This window comes from Passer domesticus, chromosome 16, assembly GCF_036417665.1.
Source record: "Passer domesticus isolate bPasDom1 chromosome 16, bPasDom1.hap1, whole genome shotgun sequence".
Classification (NCBI taxonomy): domain Eukaryota; kingdom Metazoa; phylum Chordata; class Aves; order Passeriformes; family Passeridae; genus Passer; species Passer domesticus.
The window spans coordinates 1972223-1991159 of record NC_087489.1 but is presented as its reverse complement, the minus strand read 5'-3'; the positions used below and the strand labels follow the sequence as shown (position 1 = coordinate 1991159).

Here is an 18937-nt window from a genome sequence, read left to right as displayed (position 1 = left end):
TAAAGAGCCTGCAGGCCTTGAGAATGCTGAGCCTTCAAAACTGTCTGGAGCAGCAACTTTGAACTCCTGTTATGAGCCAGGTCCCTGCCCAGCAGCCCAGGAGGGCTCTGGGGACCCAGGGGAGGCAGGGCCAGTGCCAGGACCAGCAGAGAGCTGGGATGGGGGGAGAGCCAGGGAGGGCCCCTCCAACAGCCCCTGGAATGGTGCTCTTGGGACCATCACAAAAGCCATGGAATGTTGGGGCTTGCATCCTGGCAGCCATCACAAAGGCCATGGAATGTTGGGGCTTGCATCCTGGCAACAAGCAGCAGCTCCTGGCTATTGGGGTTTGGACCCTGGAGCTGTCAACAGCTCGTGAATTTTGGGGCTTGGACCTTGCAAAGGCCAACGGCACTTTGATATTGTGCTATTGACCCTGCAAAGGCCAAGAACCTTTGAATATTGGTGTTTACATCTTGCAAAGGCCAAGGGCCTTTGGTCACTGGGGTTTAGACCCTAGAAAGGCCAAGGGCCTTTGGATATTGGGGTTTGAACCCTGCAAAGGCCAAGGGCCTTTGGATCTTGGGGTTTGAACCCTGCCAAGGCCAAGGGCCTTTGGTCACTGGGGTTTAAGCCCTGCCAAGACCAAGGGCCTTTGGTCACTGGTATTTTCTCGCTTCTTGTGGAAGGGGCAGATGGAGACCCGGCGGGTGAGTGAGAAAGCCACTGCTCTCCTTGTGCCAAGGCCAGCAGGGGCCTGGGTGGGCCTGGGCTGTGCCTCGGGGAACAGTTCCCTTTGGCAATAGCAAGGGATTAACGGTTGGCTGTTGCAGAGCTGGCGGCAGCTTTGGTGCTTGCCCTGGGGACAGCCCTGGGAGGGAATGGGGGGCTCCTGGCCATCCCAGAGCACAGCCACATCTCCTCCTCTGTCCTTGTCCCACTGGAGGCCACAGGCACAAACAAGAGAGCAGTTTTCATTGCCTTCCCCTCACCCAAATTACAGTGTGTCCTCAGCACTTCCCAGAGTCAAGAATGGGTTTCTCCCAGACATCTCCCAGTGGCGCAGAGGAGGCCACAAGGATGACAGGAAGATGCTCCAAGGGCTGGAGCGCGTTTGCCAAGGGAAACGGATGCAAGAGTTGGGGTTGTCCAGGCTGGAGAAGGTTCCAGGGTGACCTTAGAGCCCCTTGCAATGCATGAAAGGGCTGCAAGTGAGCTGGAGAGGGAATTAAGCCAGGGGCTTGCAGGGACAGGAGAAGGATTCTAAGCAAGACAGCTCAGGGATGGATGGGATGTTGGGAGGGAATTCTGCCCTCTGAGGGTGCTGAGGCCCTGGCACAGGCTGCCCAGAGAAGCTGTGGCTGCTCCTGGATCCCTGGGAGTGTTCATGGCCAGGTTGGATTGGGCTCTGGGCAACTCCCCTTCTGGTGTTCTTACAAGTAAAGAGACACCTTCCAGCATGTTTGTTTGTGCTGCTGTCAAAGTACTGGGCTGAAGATATTGCCAAGGAGGGGAGGAAGAGCTCAGCTGGAATTGCTGTGCTCTGGGATAGGCTGGGAAGCACTTAGAGGCAACTGCCTGAGGGGCAGCCATGCAGTCTGAGTGTGCTCTTCCCTGTGCCCTTGCAGGGAGCTCGAGGGCTTTCTCACCAGGGACGTTCCTCCAGAGCCCCTGAGGTGAGTAAAGTGCTGAGCTGGCTGGCATTTGGAAACTGCTTCTCCATGAATGGACACTGGCTCTTGTGGGATCAGAAGAGGCATCTCAGTGCTACTTTGCAAGAGGAACAGAATACCTGACTAACAGCTGGATGTGGGCTTTCAGGTGCTGGTAGACAACCGTGACAGCATGGCCAATTCCAACATCTGCACCGACAATCCTGGGAACATCCTCTCAACTCAGACATCCACTGACAAACAGCATCCCTGTCAATTGGTTCGGGAAGCTACAGAGAATTGTGTGCGCATGTGGCAACAATTTGATCAAATGGAGGAGAGTACCCAGAGGATCGGAGGCCAATACCAGCTCATAGACACTCTGCTAGAAGAAATCAGAAGGTGAGCATTTCCTCCTCCCCCTCCTGTGTTCCAGAGGCAATCTGCTTCCAGGTCTGGGAGGTCAGAGGTGTCCTAGGTGAAGAAATCACCTGCCTACCATGTGTAGGCCTCAGTGTGGCCCTTGAGCCTCATCCTGTCTGGGTTTTTCATGCTCTACTGTGACTCCCTAGGCTGTCTGGGAGATGCAGAGCCATGTTGAAATAGAAGACTCCTTCTTCTCACTGTCTTGCTTCCCTGAATTCTGTTCTTTGTGCACCCCTGCCCAGCCCCTGCTTCTCACTGAAGGAAGGCAAATTCCTGCCTTCCTTTCCCTTTGTCCCTGGAGGATTTCCTTGGGAGGGAAAGAGCAAGGTCTTCCTTAGCCCACTGCTCCCAGCTCCATCCTGGAGTGCTGAGAATGGCATTGCTGACTCTTCAGGCCTCTTGGTTCTTCTGACTGAGCCTTGTCTCTGCAGTGACTGTGCAAACCTTGAGAAGTCCAGGGAAATGCTGCTGCAATGCACTGGAATCCCGGAGCCAGGAGCCTTGCGTCTGCACCAGCAGAACACCAAACAGCGGAAGGAAGCGTCAGCCCAGGAGGAAAAGGCAGAGCAGCAGGACTGGATGGAGGTTGGTTTTGGAAATGACACTGGTTTTCCCTTGGAAACTTCTCTTGCTCCTTCTTGTGCAGTGGAGGACTTGGCTGCACTCAAGGGAGAAGAGCCATCATTGCAGAGCCAGCTGGAAGTCAAGAGGCAGACGTTGGAGGACTTGCAGCTTCAGAGGGATCTGCTGGAGCAAGAGGGATGATGTTAGCACGGCTCTGAACACCTTATTGCTAGGCAGCTCCTGTGAGAGTGGGAGTTGCGGCAGCCAGATCAGCCCAGATGCTGTTTCTGGCAGTAGAAGACAGGCACACTGCTGTGCACACCTGGCTCAAGATGGCACACGCATTCCTCAGCCAGGGATATGCATGTTCATCAGCAAAGTGTTGCATGATTTGGCAAATTGTCTTGCTTTGGGCAGCCACAGAGCCTCTAATACAGGGAAGAGAGCAGGGGAAGGGTCTGGAGCACAGATGTGACCAGGAGTGACTGAGGGAGCTGGTGGGCTCAGCCTGGAGAAAAGGAGGCTCAGGGGGCACCTTCTTGCTCTCTACAACTCCCTGTGACAGGAAGCTGCAGTGAGGTGAGGGTCAGGCTCTGCTTCCAGGGAACAAGGGCCAGGAGAAGGGGAAAGAGCCCCAAGCTGTGCCAGAGCAGGTTTGGATTGGGTGTTACAGAATAGCTGCAAGAGAAGGCTTTGTTTCTGATGGTCTCTGTCAGGCAGTCTCAGGTCTGGGCAATGTGGTAGGTGTGGCAAATGAACAGCAGAGGTTGTGCTTTGGCCACATCAGCCAGACGTCCATCAGTCACTAAATGTCTGCCCAGCACAAGAGCTGTTTCCCTTCCAAGCATCCTCTCCTTGCAGAGTGGCTTTGAATATGCTTGGAGGTGGGTTTTGTTCCTGAAAGAGGAAATGCTGCATATTCTCCCTTCACTCACAAACGAAAATTGTCTTCCCCAGTCTCCCTGAAAATGTCCATCACTGAAATAGATCCAGAGGGAAATTTTGTTAGCCAAGTGGCAGTTGTGGAAGATGTTTTTGTAAGAAAACATGGAGTTTGGAATAGGGATGTTTGTTGGGAAGGAGCAGTCTGGGCCCAGGCAAGGCAGCAGGGCCTGACACAGCACTTCCAAGGTAACAGTGCCAGGGGCTTCTGGCAGCCCAGGCTATCAGATCTGCATAGGGCAGATGCTGTGAAACTTGGAGCCCAGAGCACAGGTGCTCCTTGTCCTCTGGCTGCCTGCGAGGTGGCGCTGGCTGGCTCTGCACAGGGCTCCCGAGGAAGGGCTCCAGCTGTACCTTGTCCCACTTGCAGGTTTCCCAGGAGGAAGAGCCATCGAGCTGCTCTCTGGAGCAGCTGAGCTGGGAATCCTCTGACCAAGGGCACGCAGCAACCCAGGCATGCAGAGAGGAGGAGCTGCTGGGCCAGAAGGCTGAGCTTGAGGGCCGACTGGCAGCCACAGAGTGGCTCCAACAAGACCTTTCCAGGCAGCTGGCAGAGACCAGGTAAAGGCAGGAGCTGAGCCTTTTCAGATGTTTTTACATGCCATGGACAGAATATGGAAGAATCTCAAGAAGAAAAAAGCCACAATGTGAAGGTTATTTTTCGGCCACCTAAAGCCAGCAAAGCTCTTGTGAGCATTGGGATCCTCTTTGTGCTGCTGAGCAACTCCTGTGGGAAGTCAAAAGCAATCCAGCCAGCCCTGAACTGAGCAGTAGTTAAACCATGCAGATGCGGAGTGAAACCTCAAGTTTCTCTTAGATTTGGCTCCTTCTTCTGGGCATTCTGGGCATCCCTTGTTCCTTTCTGAGTAGCTTGACATGATCCTGATCTTCAGAACTGAAGCTTCACCTTCAGCATTCCAGGCTCTTCCCTTGGCACGCTGGGAGTAGCACGCTGCCATTCAGGGTGAAGCCAGAGGCTCCTGCTGAAAATCTTGAGCCATTTCTGCTTCCCAGCACACTCTTGAGAAGCGTGGGACAGGACCTGGAGCTGGTTAGAGAACAGGAGGGAAAGCTCTTTGGAATTCTCAACAGCCTCTGGGGATTCTTGCTGATTGTTGATGGGCAGCCAGCTGCCAAACCGGCCAAGGTCCCTTTGGATGGTCCCTCTCACTCTGTCAGGAAGGACAAGTCCCTTGGGCTACTGCCTGCATGGCCAGCAACACTAAAATAAAGGCAGCAGGTCTACTCCATGACCTTGCAAGAGTTGAAACTGCAATCTCTGCATTCAGGAAGTTGTCATTGAGACAAAGAGATGTTCTGATATTTTGCAAGTGCTGCCATGACCATGAGATTTTACTGTCATGCAAATAGTTCTGAAGCCTCTTAAATGCCGGCTGTCTGGAAGATGATGTGCCTTAATGTCCATTATCAAGAACAGTAAAAGTCAGGATTCAGCCAGGACAAGAGTCTGTTGTGTCCCCCCAGCAGAGCAGCTTGGAAGTGCTGATGGGAGAAGGGCTGTGAGCAGGGGCTGGGCTTTTGCTCGTCGCTCCAGCCTGTTTGGGCACAGCTAGCCAGTGTCATAGGTCAGGAACAGCAACGGAAGGTTTGGCTGTGGAGGCCAAGTTGGGCTGGGCAGTCTGTGCTGTGCCAGGCCATAAGGGAGGCCTGGGCAGTCCCTCAGAGGGCCTGCTCTCTCTTGAAATGGCACAGATGTGCCTTCTCTGGACCAGTTTCCAGGTGACCCATTTTCCATACTCAGGTGTGGGGATCTTGAGCCACGTCATCCTGGAATATCCAGCTGTGGCTGTCTGGAGCAAGCAACTCATGTCTCTCCATATTTGCAACTTGCAGGTCAGCAAAGGAGAGCCTGGAATCCAAGCTGTTTGCTGCTCAGCAGCAGATAGCTCAGCTGGACATGAGCAGGAAGCGTGTGGAGGCAGAGCTGCAAGCTGAGCTGCAGAAAGCTAACAGAGAAGTCCAGGCAGCACAGAGGAGGCACAAGGCAGAGCTGCAAGGCCTCAAAAAGGAAATTAATCTCGTCCTTGCCCATAGAGAGGCTCTACAAAAGCAGGTGAGTGAAGGAGCACTGGCACTGCAGACATGCAGTGAGGGGTCTGTGGCCTTCTTGCTTTTCCATGGCAGAGCAGCGGCTGCAGGGGGGAGCCCTGGGGCTGTCTCGTGCTCTGGGGGCTCCATGGCAGCTGCTCTGAAGGACACTCAGTGCTCTGCTGAATGTCAGCTGCTGCTCTGGACAGCTGGGCTCGTCCACTGCCCTGTTGGCCAGCAACCATCAGCATGGATTCCTGCTGGCCTCTTCTTGCTAGCCTTGGTTTGGCAGGTGCTTTTTCCGGTGCCCTTGGTGGTGGGCCACTTAGAGACTGGAACAAGTTGGCCATATCCTTTGTGAATCTGGGGCTCTCAGGACAGGGGGAAATGCAGAGTTGTCCTTTACCTTTGCTCACAGCCTGTGCTGTGGCTGACAGTGACAAGCTGTGGCTGTGGCCTCTGACTGCTTTGTTCTGTTTGACTGGAGGTGGCAGAGTTGACATCTCAGCTGGCAGCCTGCCGAGAGTGCCAGGAAAAGACTGTGCACAGAGCCCAGCAAGATGTGAGGGAGGCCCAGCAAGAGTCCAGGCAGAAGCTCTCGGAGGTTGAGCATGTCCAGAAGCTGCTGGAGGAGGCAGAACATCGGAACAAGGAGCTGCAAGCACATCTGGACTTCTTGGAGAGCAAATGGATCCAGTGGGAAGAAGTGGCACAGCAGAATTCAGAATTGCAGGCTTCCATCAATGCCCTAGAGCGGGAAAAAGCCAGGTAAATGAAAGCCTGTGGGACTCTGGATTGTGGTGAATGGATTCCCTCTTTGCCATCTTTGCACCTGCCAGGGGCTCTGGCAGCATTTCCCAAGTGGCAGATTCTGAACTCTCCATGCAGACACGTCCCATTGCCTGGATGTTGTCTTTCATTTTATTTTTTTCTAAGCCTTCCGTTAGAGTTTTTCTGAAGTGAAAGGCTTTTGGGGTAGCCCATTCCCTCTAGTGGTAAATGTGTTATATAGGTGGGTGTGTTGACACTGCCCGAGCTGCATTGGAAGGAGTTGGATGCATCCATCAGCTCCACCTTGGGTCCTGTAACTTGAAGCCTTTGGGATCTGGATCAGCCTGGCATCTGATGCTGTTTCTGGGCAGAACCATCTTAAGGCCCTGATTGCTGATCTAGGCCAGACTGCCCTCGGAGGCAGCCCAGAAACAAGAATGTCTCTGCTGCATCATTCCTCATCAAATGTGCCCCGGTGCCTGGAGGGAGTCAAGCAGGGTCCCTGCCACCCTGCACAGTCCCAGGCATTTCTGACTGTGCAAAGAATGCAAGAAACAGGAGCAAGGTATGGGGGGCTCCTCCAGCTGATCAAGTCCTGCCTGGCTTCAGTGCCACAGGATTCTTCTTCCAAGAAGAAGACAAAGGAAAGGCAGGCTGCTCCTGCTTGCCTCGAACCTTCTGCATCTTCCATCAGGTTGTGCTCCAAGCCTCTGTTGCCACTTTGGCTTTTCTTTCTCCAGCTGAAAGCTGGATGGGTGCTGGTAAATCTTAGGGAACTTGCCAGAGATCCCCTGGCTGTAGGGTGCTGCTCCTCCTACGTGGATGTGCAAGATGGGGGAAGGAAATGTCTCTTCCATGCTGACCAAAGCTCCCTGCCTTGGAGCCTGGTTAGTCAGAAGAAAATTGTTGCTCTCCCCTAATGTCTTCATTGCAAGACTTTGTTAGGTTTGTATTCATATTGCCATCTCAATAGGAAGGTAGGGCATGTAGGCAGGAACTGCCTGTTCTTTCAGGGACAAAAGCAGAGTAGGCACATGCTGGGCTGGGAGTGCAGGGGAAACAAACAGCCAAGTTGTTTAGATAAACCTCATCAGACAGAGCAGCACCACCTGAGGTGGTGCCAGTCCTAAGAGTTCATAAAATGTGATATCATATAGTAATGAGTTGTTTGCTTCCCTTCTAGGCTGATTCTGACTGTGGAGGAAAAGAACCTGTGCCTTAGAACACTGGAAGAACAGAACATGGTGCTGAAAAATTCTGTATCTCAGTGTCAATCTGCTCTTCAGGAGACAGAGCAGCTCTATTCTGAGCATAGAAGAGAATTGATGGCGCTCAACACCCGGGTAAGCTGCGCACTGGCATCCACTTCTCCAGGGACACACAGCAGCACCTCTGCCTTGGAGTCCCCAACCACTTTCCCCTCCCAGCAGCATCCACAGCTGCCCTGTTCTGCCCGGGGCTGCTGCTGCACCCTGAGGCCAAGGCTGGATCTGGTGTCTGCTGCAGAAGATCTCCCCCATCCTCTCCTGGGTCCCATCAGGAGATCTGGCAGGAGAAGCAGCAGCAGACTCCTCTGGAGCTTCTCTGTCCCTCTCTTAGCAGTGTTGTCCCACACAGAGTTGGTGCCTGTGCCGGGCACTGAGCAATGTGGGGACACAGCCGTGGCTGTGGCAGGCTGGGCAGGGTACTCCCAGCACAGCCAGCACAGCCAGTTCAGAGCTGCAGCCCAAGGATGCCCATTGCCTCCCTTTCCCTGTTTTGTCTCCATTGGTCTCCATTGCAATCCTTGCTTCTGTGCCATCAGTTCTTGGCTTGAAGAAATTTCTCCTTTGTTGTTCACCCTACTGGCCACGCAATGGCCTCAGGCGCAGCCCTGTCCCTGAGGCTCTGTGCATCCATCTTCCAGGCCTGGGCCCTGCTGGAGGCAGTGAGGGAGAAGGCAGCTTGCCAAGAAACTCGAGAGAAGCAGCTGGCAACTGAGGCGTCTGAGCTGTGTGTGAGGCTCCAGAGCTCTGAGGAAAGAGCAGAGGCCATGGCAACACAGTGTAAGGCCATGGAGCTGGAGCTGCAGAAGACACAGGCTGAGAGAGACAATCTCAGGGCTCGCAATCAGGAGCTGCTGAAACAGCTGGAGCAATGTGAGAAAGGTAGAGCTTCACCTCTCCCACCCACTGCCCCATGCTGTCTCACCCCTGGGGATCTCTGATCCCATGCAGAGGAAAACCGCACTGCCCTGAAATGGCAGAGAGGGAGAAAAACAACCAGCAGGAGATTTATCCATCCAAGTGCCAGTGAAAGCTTTCTCTTGAGAAAGATGCTGTGGCTGGCAGTGCCATCTGGCTGTGCTGGGGCTGATCCCGTGCACAGCTGGTGCCTTTCAGGTGCCGTGTCTGTGCTGAGGAGCTGTAGCTGGATGCCTCAGCTCCATTGCCCCAATCTCCAGGCCCTGCCAGAGCCTCCAGGCTATTGGCCTCTCTGGAGCAGGGCTGCACAGGCATCCCCTCTCCTTTGTATGTCTTGGATTGATCACTCTGCTATTCCTCTCAACCTTGTCCCTTTCATTCCTGCTTTTTTTCCCTGGTGGGAAGTTGCCTTAATTTCTGCAGCTTTGGAGCCTTTGTGGGCTTAAAGCCTGGCAAACACAGGCAGGTAGCGAAGACAGTGCTGTTGTCACTGCAGGATGCACATCAGTTTGCCTTTGCTTTGCTTGTCCCCTTCTCCTCTCCCCTTCCCTGCTGCAGAGTGGGTGCAGGCAGAAGCCATGCACATCTCTCACCAAATTCTCCTGGACAAAGAAGCCACGGAAAGGCAGGAAGAGGCTGTGACTCTTCGTCAGGAAGTGGCATCTCTGAAGAGGAAATTGGAAAACCTGGAGAAGGAAAGGAAGGATGTGCTGGTGAGATTGGCAGATGCTACAAAAAGCTCTTTCCTGGCTATGTTTGGACCTTGTGTTAGTAGTTCTAAGGAGTACTTTTTCCTTTTTAAAACTTCTAATTGCATCCTTCTGAATAAGGAGGAAAAGATGTTGTAGTCATGTAAAATCCAGTTAATGCTGAGGGTGCTACATTTCCTCCATGCTGGGCTTCTGTGCCCAAGAAGCTTTAGTTCTCAATGTCCTCACTGTCTCTGTTGACATTGCATGGTTTGGGGAATTCCCGGTGTCCAAACCCATGTTCGGATTTCTAAATATCTGGAAAGAGAGGGGAGAGTCCCAAGTTTGCTGTTGATAGAGAGGTGTTTGGCCTTGGCCATCTGAGAGCAGCCAGTGGGGAGAGAAGAGAGGAAAGCCAAATGCTGATCCACATCAGGACGTGTGCCTGCAAGGGCACAACTCGTCCTGAGTGGCAGCAGTGAATGACAGACTGATGTGGCCATTGCTGCTCCCAGAGAGGGCAGTGGGGCTCTCGGGGATGGAGCCATGGAAACTCTGCACAGGAGAGGTGGAAAACCACTCCTGTCAGCCCAGCCCCAGGAAAGGAAAGGATGGGGCTGTTTGCTCTTCCCTTCCTCCCTGATGGAGAGCACATCCTCCTGGCACTGCCTGAATCCTGCTTAGCGTGGACTTGAAATCCTGGCTGCAGTTCTGGCAGCTCCTCCCCAGAGGAGCACTGGAGTGGAGCTGCAAGAGGTCAGGGAAGGGCAGAAAGGAAGCTGGGACGGGCTGAGCCAGCTGGGAAAGATGCAGCATCACCAGGGGGCCCAGCAAAGGTCTGCAGCATCCCGAGGGGCAGAGAGAGAGAGAGAGAGGGGCAGCCTGTGCCTGCCCCTGCAGCTGGAGTCCAGATCTGGTATGAACAGCAAACTGAGAGAGGGAATGAGTGACCCTTTTTCTCCCTCTTTTGGCAGCATGAACAGGAATTGTACCAGCAGCACATGAGATACCTGGAAAAGGAGAATGAAATGCCTGCACCTGAGATGCCAAATGATGAGGAAAATACTCAAGAATTGGAAGTGGAGAGGGAAGACATGCCAGAGGAGTTGGAGCATGGGGCTGCTGCTTTGAAGAAATTAAGAGACAACACTCAAGTACTGAGTGCTGCACTGAACAAGAGTGACATTGCCAAAGGGGCTCTGAAGAAACGCTTGGACATCCTGAAAGGAAAGATCCAGGCAGGCAGAGGCATTGGCTTTCAGTCCAGTCCAGTGTCCCTGAATTATTCCAGTGGTGTTTCCCATGAAGAGGTGGGTTTCTGTCCCTGTCACTGCAGGCCTGCTTGGGTAAAGCAGCCCGGGCTGCAGCAGGCAGCCTTGTCTGTCTGCCTGGCTCCAGCCAGAGACCACTGACTGCCTGTTTCCTGGCATGCCTGGAATGAACAATCCAGCTCTGGAGCTTGCTGTTCAAATCAGCTCCAGGCCAAAAGCTGTGGCATGGGCAGCTGCTTCTCCTGTGCCAGTGCTAGGGGAGGCAACCCATGGGGGTTTGGATTGGGTGTGGGAAGTAATGGAGCAGGTGATTGGAGTGATGGACTAAAGTGAGTTGAGTTTTGGATCAATGGCTGAAAATCAGTTACACTCCTGGTGCTCAGAGTACATTGTATCTGCAACTGTGGAAGAGGCAGTGTTTTTGGGTGACAACACAGAGTTTGGAGTAGGGATGTTTGTTGGGAAGGAGCAGTCTGGGCCCAGGTAAGGCAGCAGGGCCTAACACAGCACTTCCAAGGTAACAGTGCCAGGGGCTTCTGGCAGCCCAGGCTATCAGATCTGCATAGGGCAGATGTTGTGAAACTTGGAGCCCAGAGCACAGGTGCTCCTTGTCCTCTGGCTGCCTGCGAGGTGGCGCTGGCTGGCTCTGCACAGGGCTCCCGAGGAAGGGCTCCAGCTGTACCTTGTCCCACTTGCAGGTTTCCCAGGAGGAGGAGTCATCGAGCTGGTCTCTGGAGCAGCTCAGCTGGGAATCCTCTGACCAAGGGCACGCAGCAGCCCAGGCATGCAGAGAGGAGGAGCTGCTGGGCCAGAAGGCTGAGCTTGAGGGCCGACTGGCAGCCACAGAGTGGCTCCAACAAGACCTTTCCAGGCAGCTGGCAGAGACCAGGTAAAGGCAGGAGCTGAGCCTTTTCAGATGTTTTTACATGCCGTGGACAGAATATGGAAGAATCTCAAGAAGAAAAAAGCCACAATGTGAAGGTTATTTTTCTGACGACTAAAGCCAGCAAAGCTCTTGTGAGCCTTGGGCTCCTCTTCGTGCTGCTGAGCAACTCCTGTGGGAAGTCAAAAGCAATCCAGCCAGCCCTGAACTGAGCAGTAGTTAAACCATGCAGATGCTGAGTGAAACCTCAAGTTTCTCTTGGGTTTGGCTCCTTCTTCTGGGCATTCTGGGCATCCCTTGTTCCTTTCTGAGTAGCTTGACATGATCCTGATCTTCAGAACTGAAGCTTCACCTTCAGCATTCCAGGCTCTTCCCTTGGCACGCTGGGAGTAGCACGCTGCCATTCAGGGTGAAGCCAGAGGCTCCTGCTGAAAATCTTGAGCCATTTCTGCTTCCCAGCACACTCTTGACAAGCGTGGGACAGGACCTGGAGCTAGTTAGAGAACAGCAGGGAAAGCTCTTTGGAATTCTCAACAGCCTCTGGGGATTCTTGCTGATTGTTGATGGGCAGCCAGCTGCCAAACCGGCCAAGGTCCCTTTGGATGGTCCCTCTCACTCTGCCAGGAAGGACAAGTCCCTTGGGCTACTGCCTGCGTGGCCAGCAACACTAAAATAAAGGCAGCAGGTCTACTCCATGACCTTGCAGGAGTTGAAACTGCAGTCTCTGCATTTAGGAAGTTGTCATTCAGACAAAGATATTTGCCGATTTTTTACAAGTGCTGCCATGACCATGAGATTTTACTGTCATGCAAAGTAGTTATGAAGCCTCTTAAATACCGGGTGTCTGGAAGATGATGTGCCTTCATATCCATTATCAAGAACAGTAAAAAGTCAGGATTCAGCCAGGACAAGAGTGTGTTGTGTCCCCCAGCAGAGCAGCTTGGAAGTGCTGATGGGAGAAGGGCTGTGAGCAGGGGCTGGGCTTTTGCTCGTCGCTCCAGCCTGTTTGGGCACAGCTAGCCAGTGTCATAGGTCAGGAACAGCAACGGAAGGTTTGGCTGTGGAGGCCAAGTTGGGCTGGGCAGTCTGTGCTGTGCCAGGCCATAAGGGAGGCCTGGGCAGTCCCTCAGAGGGCCCTGCTCTCTCTTGAAATGGCACAGATGTGCCTTCTCTGGACCAGTTTCCAGGTGTCCCATTTTCCATACTCAGGTGTGGGGATATTGAGCCACGTCATCCTGGAATATCCAGCAGTGGGTGTCTGGAGCAAGCAACTCATGTCTCTCTGTATTTGCAACTTGTAGGTCAGCAAAGGAGAGCCTGCAATCCAGGCTGTTTGCTGCTCAGCAGCAGATAGCTCAGCTGGAGATGAGCAGGAAGCGTGTGGAGGCAGAGCTGCAAGCTGAGCTGCAGGAAGCTCGCAGTGAAGTCCAGGCAGCACAGAGGAGGCACAAGGAAGAGCTGCAAGGCCTCAAAAAGGAAATTAATCTCGTCCTTGCCCATAGAGAGGCTCTACAAAAGCAGGTGAGTGAAGGAGCACTGGCACTGCAGACATGCAGTGAGGGGTCTGTGGCCTTCTTGCTTTTCCATGGCAGAGTAGCAGCTGCAGGGGGGAGCCCTGGGGCTGTCTCGTGCTCTGGGGGCTCCATGGCAGCTGCTCTGAAGGACACTCAGTGCTCTGCTGAATGTCAGCTGCTGCTCTGGACAGCTGGGCTCGTCCTCTGCCCTGTTGGCCAGCAACCATCAGCATGGATTCCTGCTGGCCTCTTCTTGCTAGCCTTGGTTTGGCAGGTGCTTTTTCCGGTGCCCTTGGTGGTGGGCCACTTAGAGACTGAAACAAGTTGGCCATATCCTTTGTGAATCTGGGGCTGTCAGGACAGGGGGAAATGCAGAGTTGTCCTCTGCCTTTGCTCACAGCCTGTGCTGTGGCTGACAGTGACAAGCTGTGGCTGTGGCCTCTGACTGCTTTGTTCTGTTTGACTGGAGGTGGCAGAGTTGACATCTCAGCTGGCAGCCTGCCGAGAGTGCCAGGAAAAGACTGTGCAGAGAGCCCAGCAAGATGTGAGGGAGGCCCAGCAAGAGTCCAGGCAGAAGCTCTCAGAGGTTGAGCATGTCCAGAAGCTGCTGGAGGAGGCAGAACATCGGAACAAGGAGCTGCAAGTGCATCCTGAGTATTTGGAGAGCAAATGGATCCAGTGGGAAGAAATGGCACGGCAGAATTCAGAATTGCAGGCTTCCGTCAATGCCCTAGAGAGGGAAAAAGCCAGGTAAATGAAAGCCTGTGGGACTCTGGATTGTGGTGAATGGATTCCCTCTTTGCCATCTTTGCACCTGCCAGGGGCTCTGGCTGCATTTCCCAAGTGGCAGATTCTGAACTCTCCATGCAGACACGTCCCATTGCCTGGATGTTGTCTTTCATTTTATTTTTTTCTAAGTGTTCAGTTAGAGTTTTTCTGAAGTGAAAGGCTTTTGGGGTAGCCCATTCCCTCTAGTGGTAAATGTGTTATATAGGTGGGTGTGTTGACACTGCCCGAGCTGCATTGGAAGGAGTTGGATGCATCCATCAGCTCCACCTTGGGTCCTGTAACTTGAAGCCTTTGGGATCTGGATCAGCCTGGCATCTGATGCTGTTTCTGGGCAGAACCATCTTAAGGCCCTGATTGCTGATCTAGGCCAGACTGCCCTCGGAGGCAGCCCAGAAACAAGAATGTCTCTGCTGCATCATTCCTCATCAAATGTGCCCCGGTGCCTGGAGGGAGTCAAGCAGGGTCCCTGCCACCCTGCACAGTCCCAGGCATTTCTGACTGTGCAAAGAATGCAAGAAACAGGAGCAAGGTATGGGGGGCTCCTCCAGCTGATCAAGTCCTGCCTGGCTTCAGTGCCACAGGATTCTTCTTCCAAGAAGAAGACAAAGGAAAGGCAGGCTGCTCCTGCTTGCCTCGAACCTTCTGCATCTTCCATCAGGTTGTGCTCCAAGCCTCTGTTGCCACTTTGGCTTTTCTTTCTCCAGCTGAAAGTAGGATGGGTGCTGGTAAATCTTAGGGAACTTGCCAGAGATCCCCTGGCTGTAGGGTGCTGCTCCTCCTACGTGGATGTGCAAGATGGGGGAAGGAAATGTCTCTTCCATGCTGACCAAAGCTCCCTGCCTTGGAGCCTGGTTAGTCAGAAGAAAATTGTTGCTCTCCCCTAATGTCTTCATTGCAAGACTTTGTTAGGTTTGTATTCACATTGCCATCTCAATAGGAAGGTAGGGCATGTAGGCAGGAACTGCCTGTTCTTTCAGGGACAAAAGCAGAGTAGGCACATGCTGGGCTGGGACTGCAGGGGAAACAAACTGCCAAGTTGTTTAGATAAACCTCATCAGACAGAGCAGCACCACCTGAGGTGGTGCCAGTCCTAAGAGTTCATAAAATGTGATATCATATAGTAATGAGTTGTTTGCTTCCCTTCTAGGCTGATTCTGACTGTGGAGGAAAAGAACCTGTGCCTTAGAACACTGGAAGAACAGAACATGGTGCTGAAAAATTCTGTATCTCAGTGTCAATCTGCTCTTCAGGAGACAGAGCAGCTCTATTCTGAGCATAGAAGAGAATTGATGGCGCTCAACACCCGGGTAAGCTGCGCACTGGCATCCACTTCTCCAGGGACACACAGCAGCACCTCTGCCTTGGAGTCCCCAACCACTTTCCCCTCCCAGCAGCATCCACAGCTGCCCTGTTCTGCCCGGGGCTGCTGCTGCACCCTGAGGCCAAGGCTGGATCTGCTGTCTGCTGCAGAAGATTTCCCCCATCCTCTCCTGGGTCCCATCAGGAGATCTGGCAGGAGAAGCAGCAGCAGACTCCTCTGGAGCTTCTCTGTCCCTCTCTTAGCAGTGTTGTCCCACACAGAGTTGGTGCCTGTGCCGGACTCTGAGCAATGTGGGGACACAGCCATGGCTGTGGCAGGCTGGGCAGGGCACTTCCAGCACAGCCAGTTCAGAGCTGCAGCCCAAGGATGCCCATTGCCTCCACTTCCCTGTTTTGTCTCTATTGGTCTCCATTGCAATCCTTGCTTCTGTGCCATCAGTTCTTGGCTTGAAGAAATTTCTCCTTTGTTGTTCACCCTACTGGCCACGCAATGGCCTCAGGCGCAGCCCTGTCCCTGAGGCTCTGTGCATCCATCTTCCAGGCCTGGGCCCTGCTGGAGGCAGTGAGGGAGAAGGCAGCTTGCCAAGAATCTCGAGAGAAGCAGCTGGCAACTGAGGCGTCTGAGCTGTGTGTGAGGCTCCAGAGCTCTGAGGAAAGAGCAGAGGCCATGGCAACACAGTGTAAGGCCATGGAGCTGGAGCTGCAGAAGACACAGGCTGAGAGAGACAATCTCAGGGCTCGCAATCAGGAGCTGCTGAAACAGCTGGAGCAATGTGAGAAAGGTAGAGCTTCACCTCTCCCACCCACTGCCCCATGCTGTCTCACCCCTGGGGATCTCTGATCCCATGCAGAGGAAAACCGCACTGCCCTGAAATGGCAGAGAGGGAGAAAAACAACCAGCAGGAGATTTATCCATCCAAGTGCCAGTGAAAGCTTTCTCTTGAGAAAGATGCTGTGGCTGGCAGTGCCATCTGGCTGTGCTGGGGCTGATCCCGTGCACAGCTGGTGCCTTTCAGGTGCCGTGTCTGTGCTGAGGAGCTGTAGCTGATGCCTCAGCTCCATTGCCCCAATCTCCAGGCCCTGCCAGAGCCTCCAGGCTATTGGCCTCTCTGGAGCAGGGCTGCACAGGCATCCCCTCTCCTTTGTATGTCTTGGATTGATCACTCTGCAGAAGGCCAAGAGCAAACACACGTTCCTATCCCTCTCAACCTTGCCCCTTTCATTCCTGCTTTTTTTCTCTGGTGGGAAGTTGTCTTAATTTCTGTCAGCTTTGGAGCCTTTGTGGTGTAGGGCCTGGCAAACACAGGCCGCTAGAGAAGACAGTGCTGTTGTCTCTGCAGGATGCACATCAGTTTACTTTTCTTTTCCCTTCCTCCTTTCCCTTCCCTCCTGCAGCAATGTTGAGGGCAGAACACCTGAAAATCTCTCTGGAATGTTCCCAGAAGAAAGACACCATTGCCCAAAAGGAAGAGGATGTGATTCTTCGTCACTCTCTGCAGAAGAAACTGGAAAACCTGGAGAAGGAAAGGAACCATGTTCAGGTTGGCAGATGCCACAAAGGGCCATTTCTCAGCTATGTTTGGACCTTGTGTTAGTAGTTCTAAGGAGCACCTTTTTCCCGTTCAACTTTTCTAATTGCATCCTTCTGAATAAGGAGGAAAAGATGTTGTAGTCATGGCAAAGGCAGTTAATGCTGAGGGTGCTACATTTCCTCCATGCTGGGCTTCTGTGCCCAAGAAGCTTTAGTTCTCAATGTCCTCACTGTCTCTGTTGACATTGCATGGTTTGGGGAATTCCCGGTGTCCAAGCCCATGTTTGGATTTCTAAATATCTGGAAAGAGAGGGGAGAGTCACAAGTTTGCTGTTCACAGAAAGGTGTTTGGCCTTGGCCATCTGAGAGCAGCCAGTGGGGAGAGAAGAGAGGAAAGCCAAGTGCTGATCCACATCAGGACGTGTGCCTGCAAGGGCACAACTCGTCCTGAGTGGCAGCAGAGAATGACAGACTGATCTGGCCCTTGCTGCTCCCAGAGAGGGCAGTGGGGCTCTCGGGGATGGAGCCATGGAACCTCTGCACAGGAGAGGTGGAAAACCACTCCTGTCAGCCCAGCCCCAGGGAAGGAAAGGCTGGGAATGTTTGCTCTTCCCTTCCTCCCTTGTGGAGAGCACATCCTCCTGGCACTGCCTGAATCCTGCTTAGCGTGGACTTGAAATCCTGGCTGCAGTTCTGGCAGCTCCTCCCCAAAGGAGCACTGGAGTGGAGCTGCAAGAGGTCAGGGAAGGGCAGAAAGGAAGCTGGGACGGGCTGAGCCAGCTGGGAAAGATGCAGCAACACCAGGGGGCCCAGCAAAGGTCTGCAGCATCCCGAGGGGCAGAGAGAGAGAGAGGGGCAGCCTGTGCCTGCCCCTGCAGCAGGAGTCCAGATCTGGTATGAAAAGCAAACTGAGAGGGAATGAGTGACCCTTTTTCTCCCTGTTTTGGCAGCATGAACAGGAATTGTACCAGCAGCACATGAGATATCTGGAAAAGGAGAATGAAATGCATGAAGCTAACATGCAAAGTCAAAAGGAACAAATGCAACAACTGGACACTGAAAAGGAAACCAAGCTGGCGGAGTGGGAGCATGGGGCTGCTGCTTTGCAGAAATGGAGGGAGTATGCTCAGATACTGAGTGCTGCACTGAACAAGAGTGAAATTGCCAAAGGGGCTCTGAAGAAGCGCTTGGACATCCTGAAAGGAAATATCCAGGCAGGCAGAGGCATTGACTTTCAGTCCAGTGCAGTGCCCCTGAATTATTCCAGTGGTGTTTCCCATGAAGAGGTGGGTCTCTGTCCCTGTCAGTGCAGGCCTGCTTGGGTAAAGTAGCCCGGGCTGCAGCAGGCAGCCTTGTCTGTCTGCCTGGCTCCAGCCAGAGACCACTGACTGCCTGATTGTTTCCTGGCACGCCTGGAATGACCAATCCAGCTCTGGAGCTTGCTGTTCAAATCAGCTCCAGGCCAAAAGCTGGGCACAGGGAGCTGCTTCTCCTGTACCCATGCAAAGAGCTGCAACACGTGGAGGTTTGGGTTTGGTGTGGGAAGTAATGGAGCAGGTGATTGGAGTGATGGACTAAAGTGAGTTGAGTTTTGGATCAATGGCTGGAAATCAGTTACACTCCTGGTGCTCAGAGTAAATTGTATCTGCAACTGTGGAAGGGGCAGTGTTTTTGGGTGACAACACAGAATTTGGAGTAGGGATGTTTGTTGGGAAGGAGCAGTCTGGGCCCAGGCAAGGCAGCAGGGCCTGACACAGCACTTCCAAGGTAACAGTGCCAGAGGCTTCTGGCAGCCCAGGCTATCAGAGCTGCATAGGGCAGATGCTGTGAAACTTGGAGCCCAGAGCACAGGTGCTCCTTGTCCTCTGGCTGCCTGCGAGGTGGCGCTGGCTGGCTCTGCACAGGGCTCCCAAGGAAGGCCTCCAGCTGTACCTTGTCCCACTTGCAGGTTTCCCAGGAGGAGGATTCATCAAGCTGGTCTCTGGAGCAGCTGAGCTGGGAATCCTCTGACCAAGGGCACGCAGCAGCCCAGGCATGCAGAGAGGAGGAGCTGCTGGGCCAGAAGGCTGAGCTTGAGGGCCGACTGGCAGCCACAGAGTGGCTCCAACAAGACCTTTCCAGGCAGCTGGCAGAGACCAGGTAAAGGCAGGGAGCTGAGCCTTTTCAAATGTTTTTACATGCCGTGGACAGAATATGGAAGCGTCTCTAGAAGAAAAAAGCCACAATGTTAAGGTTATTTTTCTGACGACTAAAGCCAGCAAAGCTCTTGTGAGCCTTGGGCTCCTCTTCGTGCTGCTGAGCAACTCCTGTGGGAAGTCAAAAGCAATCCAGCCAGCCCTGAACTGAGCAGTAGTTAAACCATGCAGATGCTGAG

At 53.4% G+C, this 18937-nt stretch overlaps 1 protein-coding gene across 1 annotated transcript in view; it reads left to right on the top strand.

The window, feature by feature from the left end:
* Positions 1 to 267: 267 nt before the first annotated feature.
* Positions 268 to 18937, top strand: part of LOC135282291 (centrosome-associated protein CEP250-like) — a 43513-nt gene continuing 24843 nt past the window's right edge. Inside the window, exons 1-5 of the mRNA XM_064391922.1 lie at positions 268 to 689; positions 1608 to 1655; positions 1801 to 2033; positions 2489 to 2642; positions 18512 to 18702. Of these exons, the coding sequence (XP_064247992.1) occupies positions 675 to 689; positions 1608 to 1655; positions 1801 to 2033; positions 2489 to 2642; positions 18512 to 18702 (641 nt within the window). The 5' untranslated portion in view covers positions 268 to 674. The remainder of the gene's footprint in view (positions 690 to 1607; positions 1656 to 1800; positions 2034 to 2488; positions 2643 to 18511; positions 18703 to 18937) is intronic.